This window comes from Staurois parvus, unplaced genomic scaffold (assembly GCF_062004578.1).
Source record: "Staurois parvus isolate SC_StPar_1 unplaced genomic scaffold, SC_StPar_1.0 ptg000575l, whole genome shotgun sequence".
Classification (NCBI taxonomy): Eukaryota; Metazoa; Chordata; class Amphibia; order Anura; family Ranidae; genus Staurois; species Staurois parvus.
The window spans coordinates 3,306,229-3,329,667 of NW_028318371.1; the positions used below are offsets into that span (position 1 = coordinate 3,306,229).

Consider the following 23,439-nt stretch of genomic DNA (forward strand, 5'->3'; position numbering starts at 1 on the left):
TCTTATAGCCCCGGATCAGGAGCCCCTGGTAAGGTGACAAGGAACCCCAGAGCATGGGGTGGAAGGAGTGCCTGAAAGTCTCTCGCTGGTTGATGCTGATGTGTCATCAGGAGAGCAGGACCCCAGGACCGGATAGGCTGCTGATGAACTGGAACTGATGCTGACACAGGATGGCAGAGGCAGCTGAAGGACAGGCACAAGGCAGGGTCAGACGGTCCGGGTCGGCAACTTGCAAGCAGATGAAGCGACAGGCAGGAGCGTAGTCAGAAGTCAAGCCAGAGTCGGTAACAGCAGATGGTATATGACAGGAGGAGCAGGCAGAGATGTAATCCAAGAACAGGCCAAGGGTCGGTACAGGCAGCAATCAGAGCAGAATCAGGGGCAGACCGGGTCAGTAACAGAAGATCAGGCAGTAACTGGTATCAGGAACACAGGAATGCAATAGACCAAACAGCACTGACAGGCTGCAATAGTGCAATTCTTGTGGCACCAAAACTAATTTGTGTTCGTATATGCGCATGTGTGATCCGCTCATGCACTGGTTTGTGCGCATGTCTGCGCATTTACAGAGTTTCTTAAATTCATGTGCCTGCACACACGGGGATTCCTTTCCTGACAGGAGATTCCAGGGTTGCGGATAAGGGGGTACCACCAGTCCTCCTGTATGAGGCCCAGGCCAGACAGCTGGGTGAATCTGATGTGGGCAGGGAGAGTGCTCTGCACAACGGGGGGGCAATTCCTGGAATTGATCCCCTGTATGTCTCTCTCTGCAGCAGCTGAAAGCTGGCTTCCTCTCCTCTCCCTCCTGCCATTTTTCAGCCATAGCATAGAGAGCCATACAGGGGATTGGTTTCAGTAAATAAACCCCCCCGCTGCACCCATCACCCTCACTGTGCACTACACATTTCCCCCTGTTGCCCAGGCCCCCTTGTGTGCCCCACCCCCGCAGTGCTTCCTTCCTCTCCTTCCCACCAACAGCTGCAAGCATACAATAGGATCTTCAAGGATGGAGAGTGGAGGAAGGGCAAATATGTCACATTTACCAGCCCCTTCCTTTCCTTAATGAACCTAATGAAGCAATCGCACCAATCACTCACTGTGTTCATTCATTACTGAAACATAGAAAACTGTGGGGGGGGGGGTTTGGGGGGGGGGGCTGTCGGGCTGGTTGTATGGTGTTTCTAGCAGCAGCCCTGAGTGATTCCAGCATACAGAGAAAACAATTCAGTTTTCGGGGGGCTTAAGAAGACACATAGCCCCTCCATGAAAGTGGAGAAGTGGTTAAACCTTAAACTGCAATGGGGGTTCTTTACTGGTAAAGCGATAAGGATGTGGAACTCCCTTCCACAATCGGTGGTGTCAGTGGGAAGTATAGATAGTTTAAAAAACTTATTAGATGGGTGAATGTAGTATACAGGGATATGGGACATGATATGGACATACACACACGCATACACACCCACACAGGTTCAACTGGATGGACTGGAGTCTTTATTCAACCTTACCATCTATGTAACTATGGAAACAAACTGCATTTTTTCTTATTGAGCAATGCTAGTTTAAAAATAAATCATGTTCCTGCACATGAAATGTGCGCCTTTTATGCTTCAATTTGTCCTGTTTAAAATGACACCAAAATTATGATTCTGGTACAAAGCATTGCAAAGTTATTAACAAGTGAAATAAAGTTGTTTTTTTTTAATTGTGTGCTATTTTTAAATGGGAATATGTAAATATATGTTAAATGAGTAAAAAAAAAATTAACAAACAAAAGTTACCATATTAACAGTTAATGAACCAGTTAATGACCGCCCTCTAGCAGATATACTGCTACAGGGCTGCACCTGTGCACAGGATCACATACAGTATATATACGTGATTTTGCATTTCCAGGTAGGGGGCACAAGCAACCTGTGTATTCGCACCGTACCTGTGTTGCCGATCATGGCCACGGCCGGTGATTACCGGCAATCACAGACAGGGAGGAGAGCTGCATTGTTTACCAACAGCCCTCCTCCCTGTCAGTTTGGGCACACTGCTCTGGATGGATGAGCTCAGCCTTCCGGATCAGTGTGCTTACAGTGAAGCACACACCCCCTTCCCCCTAGTAAAACAATCCCATCAGAGGCATCCCTAGGGTTGGTGTCACCCAGTGCGGTAACACTGGGTGACACCTCCTCTGACGATCCCTGAAGAATGGATCAGATCTGCGGATTGAGCATAATGGATCGGACTCTGATCCATTATGCTCAATCCGCTGATCTGATCCATCCTGCGGGGATCGTCGGCTTTCTTTACAACTTACCTTTTTGTGGAGCTGGTCCGGCATCACCCCGTATACGTTGCATGCCATTTTATTCACTAGGGTGTTTGCTTTAAAAAAATAAATAATGTTTGGGGGTTTAAATTAATTTCCTAGCAAAAAATACTATTTTTTTTCATGTGAACAAAAAGTGGCAGAAAAGGCTTGGTCTGAAGGTGGTTTGAAGAGTGAATGATGTGTGGCATAAACTTCTAATGCTGGGCATAAAATGCCCCACCCCCCAAAATAACCCCTTTTTGGAAAGTAGACACCCCAAAGTAAGTTTTTGGACAATGAATAAAATTTTATTTTTTACACAAAATTGTCACTTAAATGATTTATTGCTCACACATACCATGGGTATATGTGGAATTACTCCCCAAAATACATTCTGCTACTTCTCCCGAGTATGGGGGTACCACATGTGAGAGATGTTTTGGCAGTCTAGCCAAGTACAGGACCCCAAAATCCAATAAGCACCTTCAGGCTTTTAAAGGGCTTTATTTCCTCATTACTCTTCCTGACTACCTCACAGTTTTGGAGGCTCTGAAATGCCAGGATAGCACCCCCCCCCCCAATGACCACTTTTTGGAAAGTAGACACACCAAGGAATTTGATAAGAAGCATGGTGAGTATTTTGCAGATCTCCTTCGTTGCCACAAGTTTTTGGAACATGAAGAAAAAAAAACAAACATTTTTTCTTTTTTTTTATATTTCAAAACCTTGTGGGAAAAAATGAGATCTGCAAAATACTCCCCATGCCTCTATTTAAATTCCTTGGGGTGTCTATTTTCCAAAAAGGGGTTTGATGCTATCCTGGCATGTCAAGGCCTTCAAATCTGTGATAGGTAGTGAGGAAGTGAAATGAGGAAGTTACGCACCTTCAGGCTTTCAAAGTGGTCATTGGATTTCAGGCTCCTGTATATGTAGCTAGGCTCCGAAAAAGTCTCACACATGTGGTATCCCCATACTCGGTAGAAGTAGCAGAATGTATTTTGGGGAGTAATTCCACATATACCCATGGTTTTTGCGAGAAATATATCATTTAAATGACAACCTTGTGTAAAAAAAAAAAAAGTTTTTGTCATTTTCCAGAAACTTGTGGAAAAAAAAAAAAATCTTCCATGGACTCAATATGTCTCTCAGCAGATAGCTTAGTGTCTACTTTCCGAAAAGGGGTAATTTGGGGGTGTTTGTACTGTTCTGGTAATTTAGCACCTCAAGAAATGTGATGGGCGGTCAGAGAGTAAAAGCTGTGTAAATTCCATTATCTATAACATAGTTTGTAGATGCTATAATTTTCACACAAAGCAATCAATATACACTTATTGGGATTTTTTAACAAACAACATGTAGCAGAATACATTTTGGCCTAAATTTATGATGACATTTTTGTTTTTTTGGATATATTTTATGACTGAAATGAGAAAATATTGTAGTTTTTTTTTTTAAATATTTTTTTTCTTCTCAAAATTTTTTTGTTTATAGAGCCAAAAATAAAAGTGCACAGGTGATTAAATACCACCAAAAGTAAGCTCTATTTGTGTAAAAAAAAGGACATAAATTTAATTTATGTACCGTATTGCATGACCGCGCAATTGTCAGTTAAACTAGTGCAGCGCTGTATAGCAAAAAAATGGCGTAAATTGCAGTATCTGTACCATCGTTTGTAGACGCTATAACTTCCACACAAAGCAATCAATATACACTTATTGGGATTTTTTTACCAAAAACATGGAGCAGAATACATTTTGGTATAAATTTATAAATAACTTTGAGTTCACGATATATCTTTTATAGCCGAAAGTAAAAAATATATTTTTTCTTCACAATTTTTGGTCTTTTTTTGTTTATAGGGCAAAAAATAAAAAGCGCACAGGTGATCAAATACCACCGAAAGAAAGCTCTGTGTGAAAATAAGGAGATGTAAATTTTGTTTGGGTACAGCATTGCATGACCGCGCAATTACCAGTTGAATTAGTGCAGCGCCGAGTAGCAAAAAGAGGCCTGGTCATTAAGGGGGGTAAATCCTCTAGAGGACAAGTGGTTAAGCACGCAGAACTTTTTTCTTCATATTGGATTGGGGACTCATATATATATACATGTGTTTATTTTGCATTGTACTGTATATCATATATTATTTGACGGTATATGTATTGCAGGTTGCACAGTTTTGCATATTATACACATTATTTGATGACACATGAATTTTTAGTTTGCACATACCGCTTTATTTATTTATCACAGTTTACGTGAACAACACACTTTTTTATGCTAAAATAAACAACCCAAATGTGAAACATAATCCTCCAATATACACCTTGTTGAATCTATGCCACGAAGAATGAAGACAGTTCTGAGGGCAAAAGGGGGTCCAACCCGATACTAGCAAGGTGGACCTAATAAAGTGCAAATATAATAAAATAAACAACCCAAATGTGAAACATAATCCTCCAATATTTGTGTATAAAATAACATTCATGAATCCATATGTAATGCTCAAAAGTTCCAACCTGTCCAAAGAAATAGAGTGAATCATCAAAAAATGTCCAACATTCCAGAACATCACAACTTGAATCTTCCAAGAGTTTGCCTCCAGCAGTGTTCATTCACCACAGTTAGGAAATGCTCTTACCCAAAGTGCATGCCGATCCTATTACAGAGGAGGAATACACAGCTTGTATAACCCCAACAGAGATTACCATCCCACTTGCACCGCATCTAGGGGGAATCTCGTGGTGGTGTTCATGATGTTGGACTTTTTTTTTGATGATTCGCTATATTTCATTAGAGTGTTTGGAACTTTTGAGCATTATATATGGATTAATGAACAATATTTTTCAGTTTTTTCCATTATATATTTTTCACATTTTATGCACAAATATTGGGTGATTATGTCTCACATTTGAGTGTGTTGTTTATTTTAATATATAATGTTTGAATACATGTACAGTTATGTTCAAAATAATAGCAGTGTGTTGAATAAAAGTGAATAAAGCTGAAAATCCTTCTAATAGCTTTTATTTCCATCCACACAAATGCATTGGGAACATGACACGTTCTATTCCAAATCAAAACATTAAGAAAAATACATCAAATTTGTGTTGTTCCTCTAAAAAAATGGAAGAAAAGTGAATATTAGACGGTTCAAAAAAATAGCAATGTTTGTATTCTTCTTTACAAACTCAAACATTCACTATATAAACTGAGAAATGTTTGAAGATTTTGCTTTCCTTTGAATGACTTCATGAATATTTGGTTGTAGTCGCACTGTTTCTGAGAACTGCTGTACATCTGTGTTGCATGGAGTCCCCCAACTTCTGGCCCCTGTGATCAGGTATTCCAGCCCAGGATGATTGGACCACATTCCACAGTTCTCTATTTCTTGGTTTTGCCTCAGAAACGGCATTTTTGGTGTCACCCCACAAGTTTTCTATTGGATGAAGATCCGGGGATTGGGCTGGCCACTCCATAACGTCAATCTTGTTGGTCTGGAACCAAGATGTTGTCCGTTTACTGGTGTGTTTGGGGTCGTTGTCTTGTTGGAACACCCATTTCAAGGGCATTTCCTCTTCAGCATAAGGCAGCATGACCTCTTCAAGTATTCTGATGTATTCAAACTGATCCATGATCCCTGGTATGCGATAAATAGGCCCAACACCGTAGTATGAGAAACATCCCCATATCATGATGCTTGCACCACCATGCTTCACGGTCTTCACAGTGTACTGTGACTTGAATTCAGTGTTTGGGGGTCGTCTGACAAACTGTCTCCGGCCACTAGACCCAAAAAGAACAATCTTACTTTCATCAGTCCACAAAATGTCTCTTTAGGCCAGTCAATGTGCTCTTTGGCAAATTGTAACCTCTTCAGCACACGTCTTTTTTCCAACAGTGGGACTTTGCGGGGACTTCTTGCAGATAGCTTGGCTTCACATAGGCGTCTTCTAATTGTAACAGTCCTCACAGGGAACGTCACACCTTCTTTCATTTTCCTGGAGCTGATTGTTGGCTGAGTCCGCCCCATTTTGGCTATTCTTCTATCCATTCCAATGGTAGTTTTTCGCTTTCTTCCACGTCTTTCAGGTTTTGGTTGCCATTTTAAAGCATTTGTGATCATTTTAGCTGAGCAGCCGATCATTTTCTGCACTTCTTTATATGTTTTCCCCTCTCCAATCAACTTTTAAATCAAAGTACGCTGTTCTTCTGAACAATGTCTGGAACGACCCATTTTCCTCAGAATTTCAGAGAGAAATGCACTGTAACCAGCATGTACAACATTTGCTGCCTTCCTTCCTTAACCTCCTTGGCGGTATTCCCGAGTGCAGCTCGGGGTAACATTTCAGTACCACAAACGGTAACCCCGAGCTACACTCGGGAATACCATGCGGCACTGCTCCGGCATTTTTTCTTCACTTACCTTACCCTGCGCTCCTGCGATGTGTCCCCTGCAGCGTCCCCGGCCATCTCCTCCGGCCGATGCCGGCATCCGGCTTCTGTGTCCTGTCCCTGTGACGTCGGGACGTACGGGCGCCGCTGGCGGCGAGAAATTTAAAAATTTTAAAAAATGTCTTTTTTTTTTTTCAATTTTACATAGTAAAACATTGCTGTCTCAACCAATTTCACATACATCTTGTCCCTAATGCTTTGTCCGGCGCCCTGCCTGCATTTTGTCTGTTCTTTCTGCCTGGAAACTGAGAAATGTCCATGGCGTCCAAAAAGTGTCCCTTTAGGTCAAAAGCGGTTTAGATCAGCTAGAGAACAGCGATAGTAAATCAGAACCACTTGCAGAATTGAGTGATAATGATTTGTGGGGAAATTCGTCATCAGACACTGAAAACGATTTTGCGACTTTGCTCAGCAATGTGCTAACTTGGCGCTATATTTCACATTTCAGTGTTTTTGGTTTGATTATATTATTGAATTAAATGTATTATTATTATATTATTATTTTTTATGATTATTTATTAAATTATAATTTATGATTTCGTGTTTCAAATTTTATCATACCCGGGATGTTTACTAGACTCTTGTTCGGACAGATTTCAGTGAGTTATTCCTAAGAATTACAGGCCTACAATAAAAAAACGACATATTTCCATGCAAATAAATGGTACCGCTTTCAGCACCAAAAATCGGAAAGAATCATACCGCCAAGGAGGTTAAATAAGGGCAATAATTGCCACCTGTTTTTCAAAGAATGAATGACCTCACTAATAGAACTCCACACTGCTATTATTTTGAACACGCCCCTTTCAATGAGTGATTCAATGACACAGAATCAGCAGCATGCATGTCATGACTGTTGGGTCTGTTGGATTTCTATTACTCTACTACACCTGCTTGTAAATTATTTGCCATATAGAAATATCATTTCTACCAAAAACAGTGATTGATCCGGTTAGTGATGTCTGACTGATATTATTTTGAACACAACTGTATATACTGTATTTTTTCATTGATCACTAGTGCTGTATAAGTTGAGGATTTTGGTTGTCCGTGGTCTTCACATACTGTAGTTGCGCTTATTTAATGTGTTTTTATTATAGCAGTTAAGTGGCAGATACTTTATTCATCTAAATAGACATTTAGTGTTGTTGGATTTGGCCATGGCACAGAAGGGTTTATCTATAGTGTCTTTATTTTACTATTCCCGCTTTTTCTGTGAATTTTTTATTTTGTGCAATGTTGGGGTTTTAAAATTTAATTTAGGTTGGAGTTTGTCAGGAGTCAAAACCCTTTGTATAATTTGAGGGGCTCCAAAAGAGGGGGGCAAAATAACTTGGAGGGTTATTAAAGTTATTACAGGCATCACATTATAGAAACCCATTGGCAGCATTGTTAAAGCACAACTTTGGGCTTCATACTTTTCCAGGCGGAGCCCCCCTCCCCCATTCCTCTGCATATCACATGCAATGTCTGTGCGGACCCTTTTTTCCAGCACCTGATTCACATCGCATGGTTCACACCCATGTGATCCGATTTCTGGCAATCACTCTGCATTTTGCGATTTCGGGATGCCAATAATTTTACATGACACCCACACCAGATCACATGGATGACGTGCGATTGCAATGCGGTGCAGGAAACGTACAGAATTTGCTGCATTTCACGCACCACATTAGTGTGAACCAGGTCTTAAAGAGAAGCAGAAAGCTGCCATTGAGGACCTCTAACATTCAAATATTAGTTGCCTGGTTGTCATGCAGCTTTCTGACTCCAACACTAAAAGCATTTTTGATTGAAAGTTCTCACCAAAACATTCTAAAAGAAGGTCACCAGTAACACCGTCCATATATCGCTCAAGACGGGTTTCTATTAACTTTGGAAATGATTTTCTCTGAGGCCGGGTTCACACTGATGTGATTCACCACATCATATGATATTCACCCAGGAATCGCACCACATTCCTGTGCAAATCACATGCCATTCTGTGCGGGGCAATTTGAGTCCATCATTTTGTATGGCTCATATCACACCGCATCCACATGGAGAAAGTGCAGGCACCTTTTTTTTACCACGCTGGATTTGGATCGGAAGGATGTTCATACTCATGCGATCTGATCTGATTCAAGCAAATGCAATATGTTCTGCCACCTGCTTTTGGGGTGTTGTTAACTTTTAGTTGACACCTGCAGCAGATGGCATGAACACAGTGGGATTGCTATGTAGTGGGAAATGCAGCGATTCCTGTGCGTTTGTGTGGGAACTCAGCCTTAACCACAAAATACAACAAACAGAAACATGCCAATAGCATTTCACGCTGCGGTATATAACCCAGTTTTATGTCTTGTCTGCAGATACAATTTACTATTTATAATCAAAATGACGTATAAAAAAAACAGATCAGTTCACAAATGTCGGAATATATTCCTTTAATTTATAAACATTTGCTTTATCCACAAACTTCCTGAAGATAAAACTACAACACCAGCTCAGCCCCGCCCTGTGCTGAGAAATATGAGACGACCTTTAGATTTTCCGTGTCGGAGACTTTCACTTTCATTTCTCTCTTCTGCTGTCAGCGATGGCGTCTGCTGATCTGAGAGAGGAGCTGGACTGTTCCATCTGTCTGAACATTTATACCGATCCTGTAAACCTGAGATGTGGTCACAACTTCTGCCGAGTCTGTATTGATCGATCGTTGGATACACAGGAGGGGTCTGGCGGTTATTCCTGTCCTCAGTGCAGAGAAGAGTTCCAGGATCGGCCTGCATTGCACAGGAACATAGCACTACGTAACATAGTGGAGACCTTCCGGTCTACTCAGCCAAATGAGAAGAAGACTGGAATCCTCTGTACTTACTGCATTCACTCTCCTGTACCCGCTGTTAGATCCTGTCTGATGTGTGAAGCTTCTCTGTGTGATAATCACCTAAGAATCCACAGCAAGTCACCAGAACATGTCCTAACTGACCCCACCACTTCCATGGAGAACAGAAAATGCGCCATCCATAGGGAGCTTCTTAAATATTACTGTGCTGTAGATGCCACCTGTATCTGTGTGTCCTGCAGGCTGGATGGAGAACACCAGAGACACAAGGTGGAGACTCTGGATGAGGCTTCTGAGAAGAAGAAACAGAAACTGAGAAACGTTCTGCAGAAACTGATGATAGAGACAGAGAAGACGGAGAAAAGAGTCCAGAGTCTGCAGGAACATAAGGGAAAAGTACAAGAAAAATCAGCTGGTCTAACAGGTCTAACAATTTTTGATTTATAATTTTGTATTTATATTCTAATTTTTCTAATTATTATTTTTTGCAGTTTTTGAATTTTCCCAACTCCGTCCCAGAATATATGGTCCCCCTACCACAACATCGTGATCATATCTATGCATCATCCCCCGCTGCTTCATAAATAATTAATTCCATTCCCCGTACCTACATTTATATATATTATTATTACCTTATTAATACCTTGTCATCCAGTCCTCATCGTCTCTTCTCTACTTTTAACGCTCTACTTGCTCCACCTCCACCCCCACCCAGTACCTCACTCACTGCTCATGAGATTGCAAATCATTTCAAAAACAAGATTGATGCAATTCGTAGGGGCATCGCCACTGCACAGACATCCATCCCAGTTAGCATACCTTATACTAAACCTCCCTCAAAACTTATCTCTTTTGACCTTGCTACTACCGAAGAGGTCACTAAGGTTTTCTCAGAAGCCCGTCTCACTACCTGCTCCCTGGATCCTGTCCCCTCACAACTCCTTCGGTCACCCTCTTCTTCCATCCTATGCTCCCTCACTCACATCTTCAATCTTTCCCTCTCTACTGGTGCCTTCCCCTCCCCTCTAAAGCATGCGCACATCACTCCCATACTTAAAAAGCCCTCCCTGGACTCCACCAACCTGAACAACCTAAGACCCATCTCCCTGCTGCCATTTACCTCTAAACTCCTAGAACACTTAGTCTACAATCGCCTGAGCTCCCACCTCACCGACAACAACCTTCTTGACCCTTTACAGTCCGGCTTTCACTCACTACACTCCATTGAAACCGCCCTACTAAAACTCACTAATGATCTACTAACTGCTAAAACCAATGGCCACTACTGCGTACTCATCCCAACCAATGACCACTACCCCGTACGTACTACTTGACCTCTCTGTGGCTTTTGATACGGTTGACCATCCCCTCCTCCTAAAAAAACTCCACTCTCTTGGTCTCAGAGACTCTGCTTTCTCCTGGTTCTCCTCCTACCTATCGCAGCGCTCCTTCAGTGTTACCTATATAAAGCGGCCTCCTCCTCCTCACTCCCTCTTTCTGTAGGGGTCCCTCAAGGTTCTGTCCTTGGACCCCTTCTCTTCTCCATCTACACCTCCTCCCTTGGTCACTTGATAAACTCCCATGGCTTTAAGTACCATCTCTATGCTGATGACACACACATCTATTTTTCTACCCCTTACCTGTCAGGATACGGGTGTTCTGCGGCATCGCGTCGGGCGGCGCATGCGCAGAACACCAACACTCACTACCCCGCGGGCGGTAGGACCTGGGCGCGCATGGCGGCGGCGGGGTTCGCGCATGCGCACTCGGGATCGCGGACGCGCGCCTGGCACCAATGACAGCGGGAGGCGGGCTATTTAAACATAGGAACAGGTATGTCAAGTTGCCGTTTGGTCTGTATCCTGTTCCTGATTCTGTGTTGCTGTATACTCCGTTGCCAACCTCTGCTTGTTCCTGATCCTGCTCTTTTCCTGCTTAACCCCTGGCTTGCCTGACTATGCCTGACCCGACCATCCATCCATTGATCGGGCTCGGATCAGACCAGTGTATCTGTCTGCCTTTTCCAATTAGATTCTGTTCCTGCACTCCCCTGTCAGTACTCTCTACCACCGCAGGACGCACTCGGGGGTCGCGACCTGGTTCCAGTCTGCACCAAGTCCATCCCCACCATCAGGGGCCCTGGTGAACAGCAGGCTGGGACTTAGACCCCGCGCCCTGAGGGCATCCGTGCGGTGGGCTGCTAGAGACTCTGCCAGGCGGTTTATAACAGTACCAAACGGCCACAAATGGTGGAACCTGGAAGAGGACCATCTCCCCTGGAAAGTATGTGCCAGCACCTGGCGGCTCTTACTCAGGCGGTAACGGCGCTGGAGGAGGGCTATAATCACCTGGACGGTCGGATCCAGACTCAAACTACCGCTATTTCGGCCCCCCAAGATCCTAGTCCCTCAGCTCCGGCCAGTGGTACTCCTGGAACCCCGGCCAGACCAGCAGCACCTACACCTATGCCAGAACCTCATGTTCCTGTCCCAGAGCGATTCAGTGGGAATCGCACCAAGTTCAGAGCATTCCGTAATGCCTGCCTGTTGTACTTTAGGCTACAGCCGCGAACATTCGCTACAGAAACCGTGAAGGTGGGGTTCATCATTTCCCTGCTACTGGACGAACCCCAAGAATGGGCTCATCAACTATTGGAGATCCAGCAGCCACCTCAGCTGGAATCTGTGTCAGCATTTTTTGAAGCGATGGCCCTCCTATATGATGACCCCGAACGAGCAGCATCAGCCGAATCGGCCCTTCAGTCTCTCAGGCAAGGTCGTAGGCCTGCGGAGGAATATGCGGGTGAGTTCAGGCGTTGGATGGGAGACATGCTATGGAACGACGCGGCCTTGCGCAACCAGTTCCGCATAGGCCTGTCTGAGTCCCTGAAAGACGAATTAGCCAGGGTAGGCATACCAGCGACACTAGAAGAGCTCATGACCCTGGCTATCCAGATCGACCGACGCTTGCGGGAGCGCAGGATGGAGAGGTCAGGTCAGGGCCTGAGGCCTGCTTGGATGTTACCCCATGCTCCAGGACCAGTCAGTAGCCCTACTGGGAATCGCAATAGAGAACCTCTGGGTACACCTGAACCAATGCAAGTCGGGCTAGCTCGTCCCTCCCTAACACCTGAGGAGCGTCAGAGACGCCACCGCAACAACCTGTGCCTCTACTGTGGGGAAGCGGGCCACATGGTACGTTCCTGTCTGGTGAAGGCTGGTAAGTGCACTTCTGTTTACTCTGCCACACCTACTACAGCCAGTCACAATGTCAATTATTTGGCGGTACCCATTTCATTCCAGCTCCCCGGAAGGGTCGTGACGGCAACAGAGATCATTGATTCCAGGGCCTGTAGCTGTTTTGTGGATCTGGACTTCGCGGCTCGATTCCAGATTCCCTTACAGGTTAAGGAATGTGGGTTTAATATTTTCCTAGCCGATGGGTCTTGGATTAAGTCTGGGGTGGTGGACCGGGAGACCCCACCTCTCTGTGTAACTATATTAGAGACTCATCGAGAATTCCTCCCCTCTGTTTCCAAATATTCTGGGGCTTCCGTGGCTGCAAAACAACGACTCCCAGATTAATTGGAAAGCCGGTACCCTCCGGTTCAGCTCTCCATACTGCCAAGAGCATTGTTGTCCACCTGAGCCGGAGGCCCCACGCACACTATTCTGCGTAGATACTAACATAGAGCTGACACGACTCGTCCCTTCAGTTTACCATCAATACCTTGTCGTATTTAGTAGGCGGGGAGCTGACAATCTTCCCCCGCATAGGGCCTACGACTGTCCGATCGATCTGCTCCCGGGATCTGAGGTACCTTTCGGGCGGATCTTTCCTTTGTCAGAAAAATAATTGGGGGTACTAAAAGAATATATTGAGGAAAATCTCCAGAAGGGGTTCATATGCCCCTCCACGTCCCCGGCCGGGGCGGGTATTTTTTTTGTTGAGAAGAAGGATAAATCCTTAAGGCCCTGTGTGGACTATAGGGAGTTTAACAAGATCACGGTGAAAAACCGTTACCCACTTCCTTTAGTACCAGAACTTTTTCAGCGACTCAAGACTGCATCCATTTTTACTAAGTTGGATTTGAGGGGGGCTTACAATCTGGTCCGTATTCGGGAGGGAGAGGAGTGGAAGACTGCCTTCCGTACTAGGTTCGGGCACTTCGAGTACCTGGTAATGCCCTTTGGTCTGTGTAACGCCCCCGCCACCTTCCAGCACTTCATTAACGATGTGTTCAGGGACTTCTTGGATATCTTTGTGGTCATCTATCTTGATGATATTTTAATTTTTTCTGCATCTCTGGAGGAGCATAGGGGTCACGTCAGGGAAGTGCTGGAAAGGCTCCGTTTGCATGGTTTATATGCAAAGGCGGAAAAATGCAGTTTTGAGCAGCACAGTATTCCCTTCTTAGGCCTAGTTATTTCTACTACTGGAATAGCGATGGATCCCCAGAAGATCTCCGCAGTTCTGGAATGGCCGGTGCCGTTGGATAAAAAGGGGGTTCAGCGGTTCATTGGCTTTGCCAACTTTTACCGGAAATTCATTAGGAATTTTTCAGGCCTGGTATCCCCTATGACGCAACTTACCAAACAAGTAATGCGTTTCAAGTGGACACCTGAGGCGCAAGAAGCCTTTGAGTCCCTAAAGAGGTTATTCACCGAGGCCCCAGTATTGAGCCATCCTGATTCTTCACTACCCTACATCTTGGAGGTGGATGCATCCGAAAACGCGGTTGGGGCTGTGCTTTCCCAAAGGAAGGGCATCAAGGAATTGATGCATCCCGTGGCATTTTTCTCCAGGAAACTGTCTTCTGCAGAAAGGAACTATGACATAGGGGACCGAGAACTCCTGGCCATCAAGGCAGCGTTGGAGGAATGGAGGTACTTGCTGGAAGGAGCCGTGCACCCGATATTGAGTTTCACATTATTATTTTTCATTTTGACCATTTCTATTTTTATTCACATTTTATAAATATTGATAACCAAATGTCTTTTTTCCTTTTTCTTTTCTTTTCATTTCCTATGTTTTCCATTTTTCCATTTTCCCCGGTTTCATTTTTTCCCATACCATTTTATTTTCATTATTAATAACTTCTTATTTTTTCATCCATTTACAATTTTAATTCTCTTCCCGTACTCTTTTAACCACACAGTGTCACCTTACAACAATGGTAGAATCACATTATTGCTGAAACAATTGGTTAATTAATTGCCAATCAGCCCCTCTGAGGATTAACTCCGTATATATACAACTATCGGACTCCCACTTCCCCCGGCTTGATAAAGGGGCGCACTTCCGCCTCTCCAGGCCAGCGCATGCTCCGAAACGCGTCACAGTGCACCTTGGGTAACTGACGTCATCACGCCCACGTCGTCACTGCGTTCCAGCGTGTGTTCCACCCGGCTTTGAGGAGGACGTGCACGCCGGCCGGCTCCACAGCTGTCCCCCTCCAGCCACCACGCTGCTCCAGCGGAACGCTGACACATTGTTACCGATGACAGCTCAGTGACACCGATGACAACCCCCTCCTGTCCCATGTTACACCACACCACTTTATTTCATGCATTACTTGTACCTCATACATGGGAGGGTTCCTACTTCTCATCTTCATTAAAGTGTTATGCTGCACTTAGAGGCGCTTCTTCTCCTTCTCTCATCCTAACAGAGAGAGTCACTGCCCTGTTCATAGAGCTCAGGAGACAACTGGAGGACCTGGAGAAGAGAGTCCTGAGGGAGATCGCCAACCAGGAAGAGCGGCTTTCATGTCCATTGTCTGAGATGATCCATCAACTGGAGATAAAGAAGGAGGATCTGTCCAGGAAGATGGGGGACATTGAGGAGCTGTGTAACATGACCGACCCCCTGACTGTCCTCCAGGAATCAGACACAGAGGACTTGTGTGATACTGAGGAGGGAGATGATGAGGACAGAGAGAGACATGATAGACTCCTCCATGATGGAGGGGATCTGGATGTGGCTGGAATCTCACACACATTACACACAGGGATATCTGATATGATAAAAGGGGGAAATGTATGCTTCAATATACAGGAAGCTTCAGACTTATTACTGGATGTGAACACAGCTCATAATAATCTACAGATATCAGATGACATGAAAACTGCATCCTGGTCAGATACAAAGCAGAATCGTCCAGAAACACCAGAGAGATTTCAGTACTGGGTCCAGGTATTAAGCAGTCGGAGTTTTTCCTCGGGGCGACATTACTGGGAAGTGGATGTCAGTGAGGGAGAACATTGCAGAGTCGGGATGTGTTATCCCAGTATAGAGAGGGGAGGAGAGCAGTCAGGGATTGGGTATAATAACAAGTCCTGGGGATTGTGGAAGTGTAACAGTGAGTGTGATCTATTACATGATAATAAAACAATCCTCATATCTCCCGATACCCCCCCTGATAGAGTCAGGATCTATGTGGATTATGAGGCCGGGCAGCTGTCCTTTTATGATCTGTGTGACCCCATCAGACACCTCCACACCTTCACCACCACCTTCACTGAGCCCCTCCATGCCGGGTTGTATGTAATAGAAGGTCGTATAAAGATTTCTGGGGGGGTCAGGAGACGTGTAAAATGATCATATGACAGGAAATCTGACCTGAATCTGGTGAAATCTGCTGAGAAATGTGAATCTGGTTCATAGGGTGACACCATTTGTAGAGATCATATATTTCTTCAATCGGTAGATCTGGTAGATCTCAGCCGAGGAGAGTGTCCTCCATCACTTCCACACCCAACAAGGCAAGATTTGGGGGGGGGGGGGTTATTTAGCATTAGGCTGACCACACACTATACAATCTGATTGTACAATAACCTTTAGATCTCCCATCAGCTGTGTAGTATACGGGTCTGCCTGATGTGACCCAATAAAGAGCCGATTCACACATGTGCGGTGCGGATTGAAGCTCAGGATTCACAGCTAATTGGCACAGTAGTTGTTCAGCGGTTCAGATCAGGTTTAGAATCGGTTCCCATAGAAGTCAATAGCCTGTAATCCGCACCTGAACCAGACCGCACTGCTCAGAAATCGCACATGCAGGGGCGGACTGACAACTCATGGGGCCCCCAATTCTTTCCAAATCAGCCAATGTGATTGTCTGGATTTGTTTTCTCATTTTGTCTCTCATAGTTGAGGTCTACCTATGATGCCAATTACAGGCCTCTCTCATCTTTCTAAGTGAGAGAACTTGCACAATTGGTGGCTGACTAAATACTTTTTTGCCCCACTGTACCTGGTTGCAGCAGCGCCATCAGCACGGTACACTTACCGGGCGGTCAGCTGTCCTGCTTCATTCACTCCGGGTGCTCCCTCACTCGATGTTTGCGGGGCCGCTTGTCTCAACCTCCTCACAGGTGACTGGCTGCCTGTGTGCCTTTCCTGAGCTACAGTTCTGCCGCCTAATCACCGGCGAGGAGGCGGAGCCGAGCGGCAGCGCGTACATCGAGTGAGGGAGCGGCCGGAGAGAATGAAGGAGCAGCGCTTCCTGGACTGGATAGTTGTGGGACTGGGACCGGAGCCAGGTAAGACACAGCAGCCCCCTGCCCGCCCCTATACTTAGTGTCCCTTCCGTTGGAAGGGGGGGGCACAGCGCCACCCCCCTAAAAAGTGCCACCCTAGGCAAACGCCTTGTTTGCCTCGTGGAAAATACGCCCCTGGGTTGGGGGTTATGTAACTTTAGCTCCCGCCCCGTTTTCTGAACTTTTGGACAAGCTGTATAAATTCTGCACTTTGAACAGATGTAGAGAAGAGAAGGCTGCAGATACACAGGTACAACTTATGTAGGAGGATTTGTTTCCTCTCTGTGTATCTCCTGAGGCCAGTCACTGCACTGGGTATAGGTAAGGGTTGACAACCCCTTTGAAGATTTAATTATGAGTCGGTTTTATGGCCCTTTTACCCGTCTGACTGCTGAACAGCAGAGATTATGCTGGATGGTTATTCACTGTTATAAATAAGTCATCTAGAAAGGTGAAAATATTTTATTCTGTAAAGTGGTTATAAGGGAAGGACATTCTGTACCTCAAAGCCGTATTAAACCCAAAGGGAAACATTTGTTATATTGCAGCTTACCAATTCTTAGATGTGACGGCTGCATTAGTTTTATTTTTTAGGCTTTCTTTCCTCTATTTTTATCTGGTGATCCTGCCAGTATGTCTGTTGTTTTTCATAGGAACAAGCTCTCTTCCAGATATAGCGGTTACAGGGATGAGACAAACCATCTGCCAATGACAGGGGTGATTACAATACTCAGCTTTTATTTATGTAAAAACTTTGTCCTAAGAGGGAAAGCATGTTCGGTGTAACTACTTGGAGTTTGGCTTCATTTTGTTAGTGTATTTAAATCTGCTAGTCCATTTAACACTCCCCTCCCCCCAGACAGATAATGCTGCTGTCCGAAGCTGCCCCCTGTGCTCCTTCCTCCAGAGTGGGGGCGATCGAATACAGGAGGTGTTAGTGACCAGCAGTGCCGGGACAAGTTCATCTAGAGCCCAGGGGGAACATGCTGAATTGTGCCCCCCCCCCCCAAGATGTATGAGCATTATGTGTTAGCAAAAATCCCCTCCCCCACAAAAAAATGGACTAATCTGCCTGCTTATCCCCTAAGCATTCCCCTCCTCCCAGTACAAATCTGCTCCTTGCTGAAATCCCCTTCCCAGCACACATATTTGCTCCCCCCCAACCCCACATCTCTAATCCACTCATTCCTCATATGCCCCCAGCACAAATCCACCCCCCTTTAAAAAAATTCCCCCCGCCTAGTACAAATCCTCTGCCCCTCACCTCAAATTTTGACTTCTGAGCACAATTCCTCTCCCCCCACTCTAAATCCTCCCTCCCAGCAAACATTTTCCACAATCCCCCATCCTAACACAAATCCTCCCAACTTTCCCCTCCTCGCACAAATCCCCCCAATCATCCCTGCTAGCACAAATCCCCCCCAAAAAAAAAATCCCCTACTTGCACAAATTCCACCCCAACCTTCTTTTGGTGCCCCCCCCACCTCACATGATATCACAGTGCCCAGGGCAGATGCCGCCCCCGCACCCACCCCTTGTCCCAGCCCTGCTGACCAGATCACCAGGTGAAAACAGAGGGGAAAGCCTAAAAAAAGAAAACTAATGCAGCCAAGAGAAAAAAATGCATCGGGTGGTAAAAAAAGCAAAATCCACCTGTTGGTTGCCTCTGTGGAATTCTACTGAGAAGTCATTTTACCCTTTTATATGTGTTGTTTTATATATTCCATGCATTTTAATGTTTTAGATTCCACTTTTATGCATTTTATCTTGTCTCTATTTTTGTGCCATTTTATGTTCTGGGATTTGATTATTGTGTGCCGACATTTTATTGTACATTTTATTGTCCAACTTTCATCTTTCATGTTTCAATAAAGTTTTAATCCTTGAAGTGTTCGGTTTAGTATTTTGAAGCGTTCATTTTCAGGCTTTGGTTACAATGTATCTAAAGCCTTCCTTTTTTTTTAGTTTTGATAGAGTAGGGAAGGGTTAGAACCTCGCTCAGTTTTGTTTTCACATATTTTCATTTCTTGTTCACAGAGACACAAGGAAATCTCTCCAAGGTCAGAGGAATCCCCCTCTTAGTCTAGGGTCACACCTATGCAGGTTGCGTTTGATGTGTTTCTGCATTGCGTTTTGCATTTTTGCCACGTTTTTGATGAATTTTGTGTTTTTGTTTCGGTTTTTCTTGTTGCTAGGCAGATTTAAAATGCAAAACGCAAAAAACGCAATACATGTTTTTCTGCAACGTTCCCATTGAAGTCTGTAGAACCAAAAACACAACGTAAAAATGTCCCTGATCCTTTCCAAAAAATGCACCGGGTTAAAACACAGATGTGAATCTGTCCCATAGGAAATCATGTTAAATGGACTGCTGTGCATTTTTGCAAAATTCTGCAGAAAACACTTAGGTGTGAACCTGGGGTTAGATAGGTGTCATTGGAACACATAGGGGAGGGGAGGATTTATGAAAACTGGAGCACTCAGAATCTGGTGCAGCTGTGCATGGGAGCCAATCAGCTTCTAGCTTCTGCTTGCTCGATAAACTCCTTTGCATCTAAGTGTAAAACAAATGTTAATGCCTAAGCACAATTTTCTAACTTTGACATGTGTTAGTGAAACCGTACATATCATCACACCTACTTTGTGCATCCAGGTGGATTATACTGTGATTTTTTTCAGGAGAATTTGCGCTTTCATTTGATGGTAAATGGTAACGGATATCTCCTGATTTTTTCATTTTTATGGAAGGAAAACTGGCCCAAAATAATACTTTTTTTTTAAATTTAGCTGTATATTTCCTGCTGCTGCCATAACCTATCACCAAAGAACAACCCAAAATAAATTCTCCTGCTCCTGACGATCGCAGCGATACCACATGTGTGTATGTTAGTTGTGTTTGTACCCGTAGTACAGCCTAGAATCAACAGAGCGCATTCTGATTTTTTTATCCTACATAAAACACACCGACACTAACTGACACTGATACTGATTTAAAAAAAAATGTGCTCAAAAAATACTGACCCTGACCCAAACACTAACCCTGGTACTGACCGAGACCAAACCTTGATCTAGGTTTGATTTTTTTGTATTTTTTAAAATTATATATTTTTTAAAAATAATATTATTTACAGTTTTTTTTCTCTCTGCAAGGAGAGAGAGAGATAAAATGTTTCACAGGGAGAAAACACGGGGGCGGGCTTCACAAGGACTGATCACTGTGATAGCCTATTAGAGGTTATTGCAGCAATCAGGTGACCTGGAATCGGTCTATGTGCTGGGAGAGTGCAGCATTTAGAGGAGGGAGCAGAGCTCACCCCTCCAAACCTGGGGAGTGGACCCTGATGGAAGAAAGGGGGGGGCTCTGGGGACCCTGATGTAAGCAGGGGGACTCTGGAGGACCCTGATGTAAGCAGGGGGACCCCGATGTAAATGGGGGAGGAAACTCTGGGGATGGTCATAAGTACCATGTACCCAGACTGGTCTGGAGAGGTAAGTGGGGTACCCAAGGCTCTGTCCTGGGACCTCTTCTGGTGAACTTATTCATACATAATCCAGAGGTCGGTACGCTCTAAAAACAAATGTTTTGGCTCAAGAAAAAAAAATGAACACAACAGTTTGAGTTGAGCTTTTTAAGTGACGACAATGTCTGGTGAAATGAAGTGGAAGCAACAAACTACATTGCATGGAGGTCATTCGCCTTTCTGCTAGAAATGAATGCATTTTTATTTACCGCCAACTTCATTCCTGGCATTATAAACACGTTTGTAATTTGAATACTTAAACATATTAAGTCACTTCAAATAGTTTTTCCAGTTTTTATAAGAAACCTTCAAGTCACGTGGACTTAATTGCTACAATTATCAGCAAGTTTTTCAAAGTGAATAATCAGTTAAAAATCAAGTTGGTCCAAATTGATTTTCTGTATTAGTTTTTACCTTTTTGTTTTTTTATACTAGCTTTCAGAAATGAATTCATCCAGTTTAGGCTCACACTAGAATGTGGTGCAGAAAACCTGCAATCTGTGTGCGTTTCACGTACCGCATTTAAATCCCACTGCCCTTGCAATCCGCAGTGGGTGTCAGTGCATTCTTAATGACACCCTCAAATGCAGGTTGGAAACGCAGTGCATTTGCCTGCACCAGATTGTATGGTACAAAACAAACATGCAATCTGGTGGCACTGCAGTTCCAAAATCACTGCATTCACGTCTTTGGTGCGATGTGGTGCGATTTGAACTCTTTCATAATGAATGGGCTCAGACTGCATTGCACTGAATCACATGAGAATTGCACAGGAGTGTGTTGAAGTTCCTTCGTGATTCACTTGCACTTCATTGTGTGAACCAAGGCTCAGCAATACAATTGTCACACAATGAACATTTTTGCACACAATAGTTGTGTATTCCAACAGAAGTATTAAACAAACATCAATGAACTGGCACTTTATGTTTCAATGTTCTTATTAAGTTTACAGAAAAGTAAAGTACAACAGATGGCATAGTACGTATACATGCGTCCATTATCAACCATCAATAACAAATGACATCCCATCTCTTACAAAGAACAATATATACCTATGTGTGATGTCACTTTAGACATGGAGGGAAACACAATATATTGTATAAGATTGGAGCCAGTAAGAACAAAGATTTTTATATACCAAAACATTATCCTGAATATATATTTGCAAGCATCAGTAACAAACCTATAATGCGCATATCTGAATGGGCAATTGCCAGAAAGAAACGCAAAGGCCAATCTTATCCCTAAAAGAAAAAAAGGGAAATATTACTAGTAAGTAATCCAATGAAAGCAGCAATATTAGAAGGTCATGTTGGAGCTGAGGTATCAAATACAAATTCACAGAGAACTGTTGTTAGAAATACTTTTTGCCCCAAATGGGGTCAAAGAAGTGAAAGGACAAAATGAACAAATATAAACAAAAACCCAAAGAAACATATAAAACTGGTAATATCCCAGAGCCGCTCTGTTATCCACCAACCTCACAGTTGTGACATTACATAAAAAAGAAAAAAAAAAGCACCAGAGAGACATTCAAGGGATCCTTGAAGCCTTAAGAGTAGATAACCAAACGTTCTATAAAGCTGTTATATGATTTAATTAGGTGTGTGACAACATTTGTTACATTACTCAAACTCATTGTTTTTCACCCCAAAATCAAATCCTCAAAGTTGTACTGATGAATGAGTAAGCACTTTGCATTAAGATTTTTTATATTGTCTGTCTGGTGCAGAAACTGTTTCTCTACCAGACCTTTGCTATGTGTTGCAACAAATTGTGGCAATACAGCGAAGCTATTGGTGGATATTGAAAGCTGATATTTTGTGAGCTTTCTTACAATTTGCTATATTCTTTCCGCATTACCCTGTGGCAACCATTTTGTGAACTGAAATAAAAGTGAAAAATGTCATCTGAGAACAGTGTGAATGCGCTATAGAACTCATACGTTCTTCAGAAAATACTGTACTTGAGACCAGGGGCAGACTGACAACTCATGGGGCCCCCGGATAATAGGGGATCATGGGGCCCCTGTGTCCTCACCAACACTCAAACCACTCCCAAAAAAGCCTATGAAAGGTACCAGTGCCATCTCATGGGACCCCCTCTAACCCTGGGCCCTCGGGAAGTGCCAGAGTGCCCGAATGGTCACTCCGCCCCTGCTTGAGACCCATTACTTTTGCACTGGCTTTCAGTCCATCAAGTTCAAGGAACAGTTTCTGAAATACTTCAAAAGTGTATTTAAGTTCCTTGGGATAGCACAGATTCAGAGCATATATTATACCCATCAGCAAAGCACGGCACCTTGGAATATTACATCCCTCCAGGATTTTGGTTCCCTCCACCAGAATGGTTGCTGTCTTGTGGTCACATCCTGAGGTGGGCTGGTTACACTGTTCAACAAATTTTTATTTTTTGCCAGTTTTGGAAACAAAAGGATCCATTTCTTAATGAATTTCACATTCTGAGTTCAAATATAACAATGAAATTTGTCAATTGGCTCTAGTTTTTCTGTAAACGGAAAGTTTTCTACTATAGGCGTAATGACTACATAATGCACAATAATTCTATAGATAGATGTCTTTCCACAAATATAAAGCAAGTGATATTGACTACATAACAAAGCCTAAATGGCATAATATATTGCATAGGATTACCAAGAAAAATTATAGCCATAAGCTAAGTTGAATCATTTTAATACTTAGGATTCTCACTAGTTTTGTCTTCAGTTTGTGTCGGTTTTGCTTCTCTTGGCTTTTCTCTTGTATTCGAGGAAAGGGCTATCTCTTACAACTGCACGTGACT

The 23,439-nt window shown here is 43.8% G+C and overlaps 1 protein-coding gene across 2 annotated transcripts; it reads left to right on the top strand.

Moving 5' to 3' along the window:
* Positions 1-9,329: 9,329 nt before the first annotated feature.
* Positions 9,330-16,175, top strand: LOC149450346 (E3 ubiquitin/ISG15 ligase TRIM25-like). 2 transcript variants are annotated; one of them, XM_089691979.1, is made up of 2 exons: positions 9,330-9,999; positions 15,247-16,175. In XM_089691979.1, the coding sequence occupies exons 1-2, from the start codon at positions 9,330-9,332 to the stop codon at positions 16,173-16,175; spliced, it is 1,599 nt and encodes a 532-aa protein (XP_089548105.1). The 2 variants fall into 2 exon arrangements, with proteins under 2 accessions (XP_089548105.1, XP_089548106.1); XM_089691980.1 differs by having other exon boundaries at positions 9,330-9,990.
* Positions 16,176-23,439: the final 7,264 nt, after the last annotated feature.

Excerpts from the sequence above, each read along its gene's own strand:
- LOC149450346 (XM_089691979.1), top strand. The coding sequence starts at position 9,330 with ATGGCGTCTGCTGATCTGAGAGAGGAGCTGGACTGTTCCATCTGTCTG. Across the intron at positions 10,000-15,246 it reads AAAATCAGCTGGTCTAACAG|AGAGAGTCACTGCCCTGTTC; the intron begins GTCTAACAATTT and ends TCATCCTAACAG.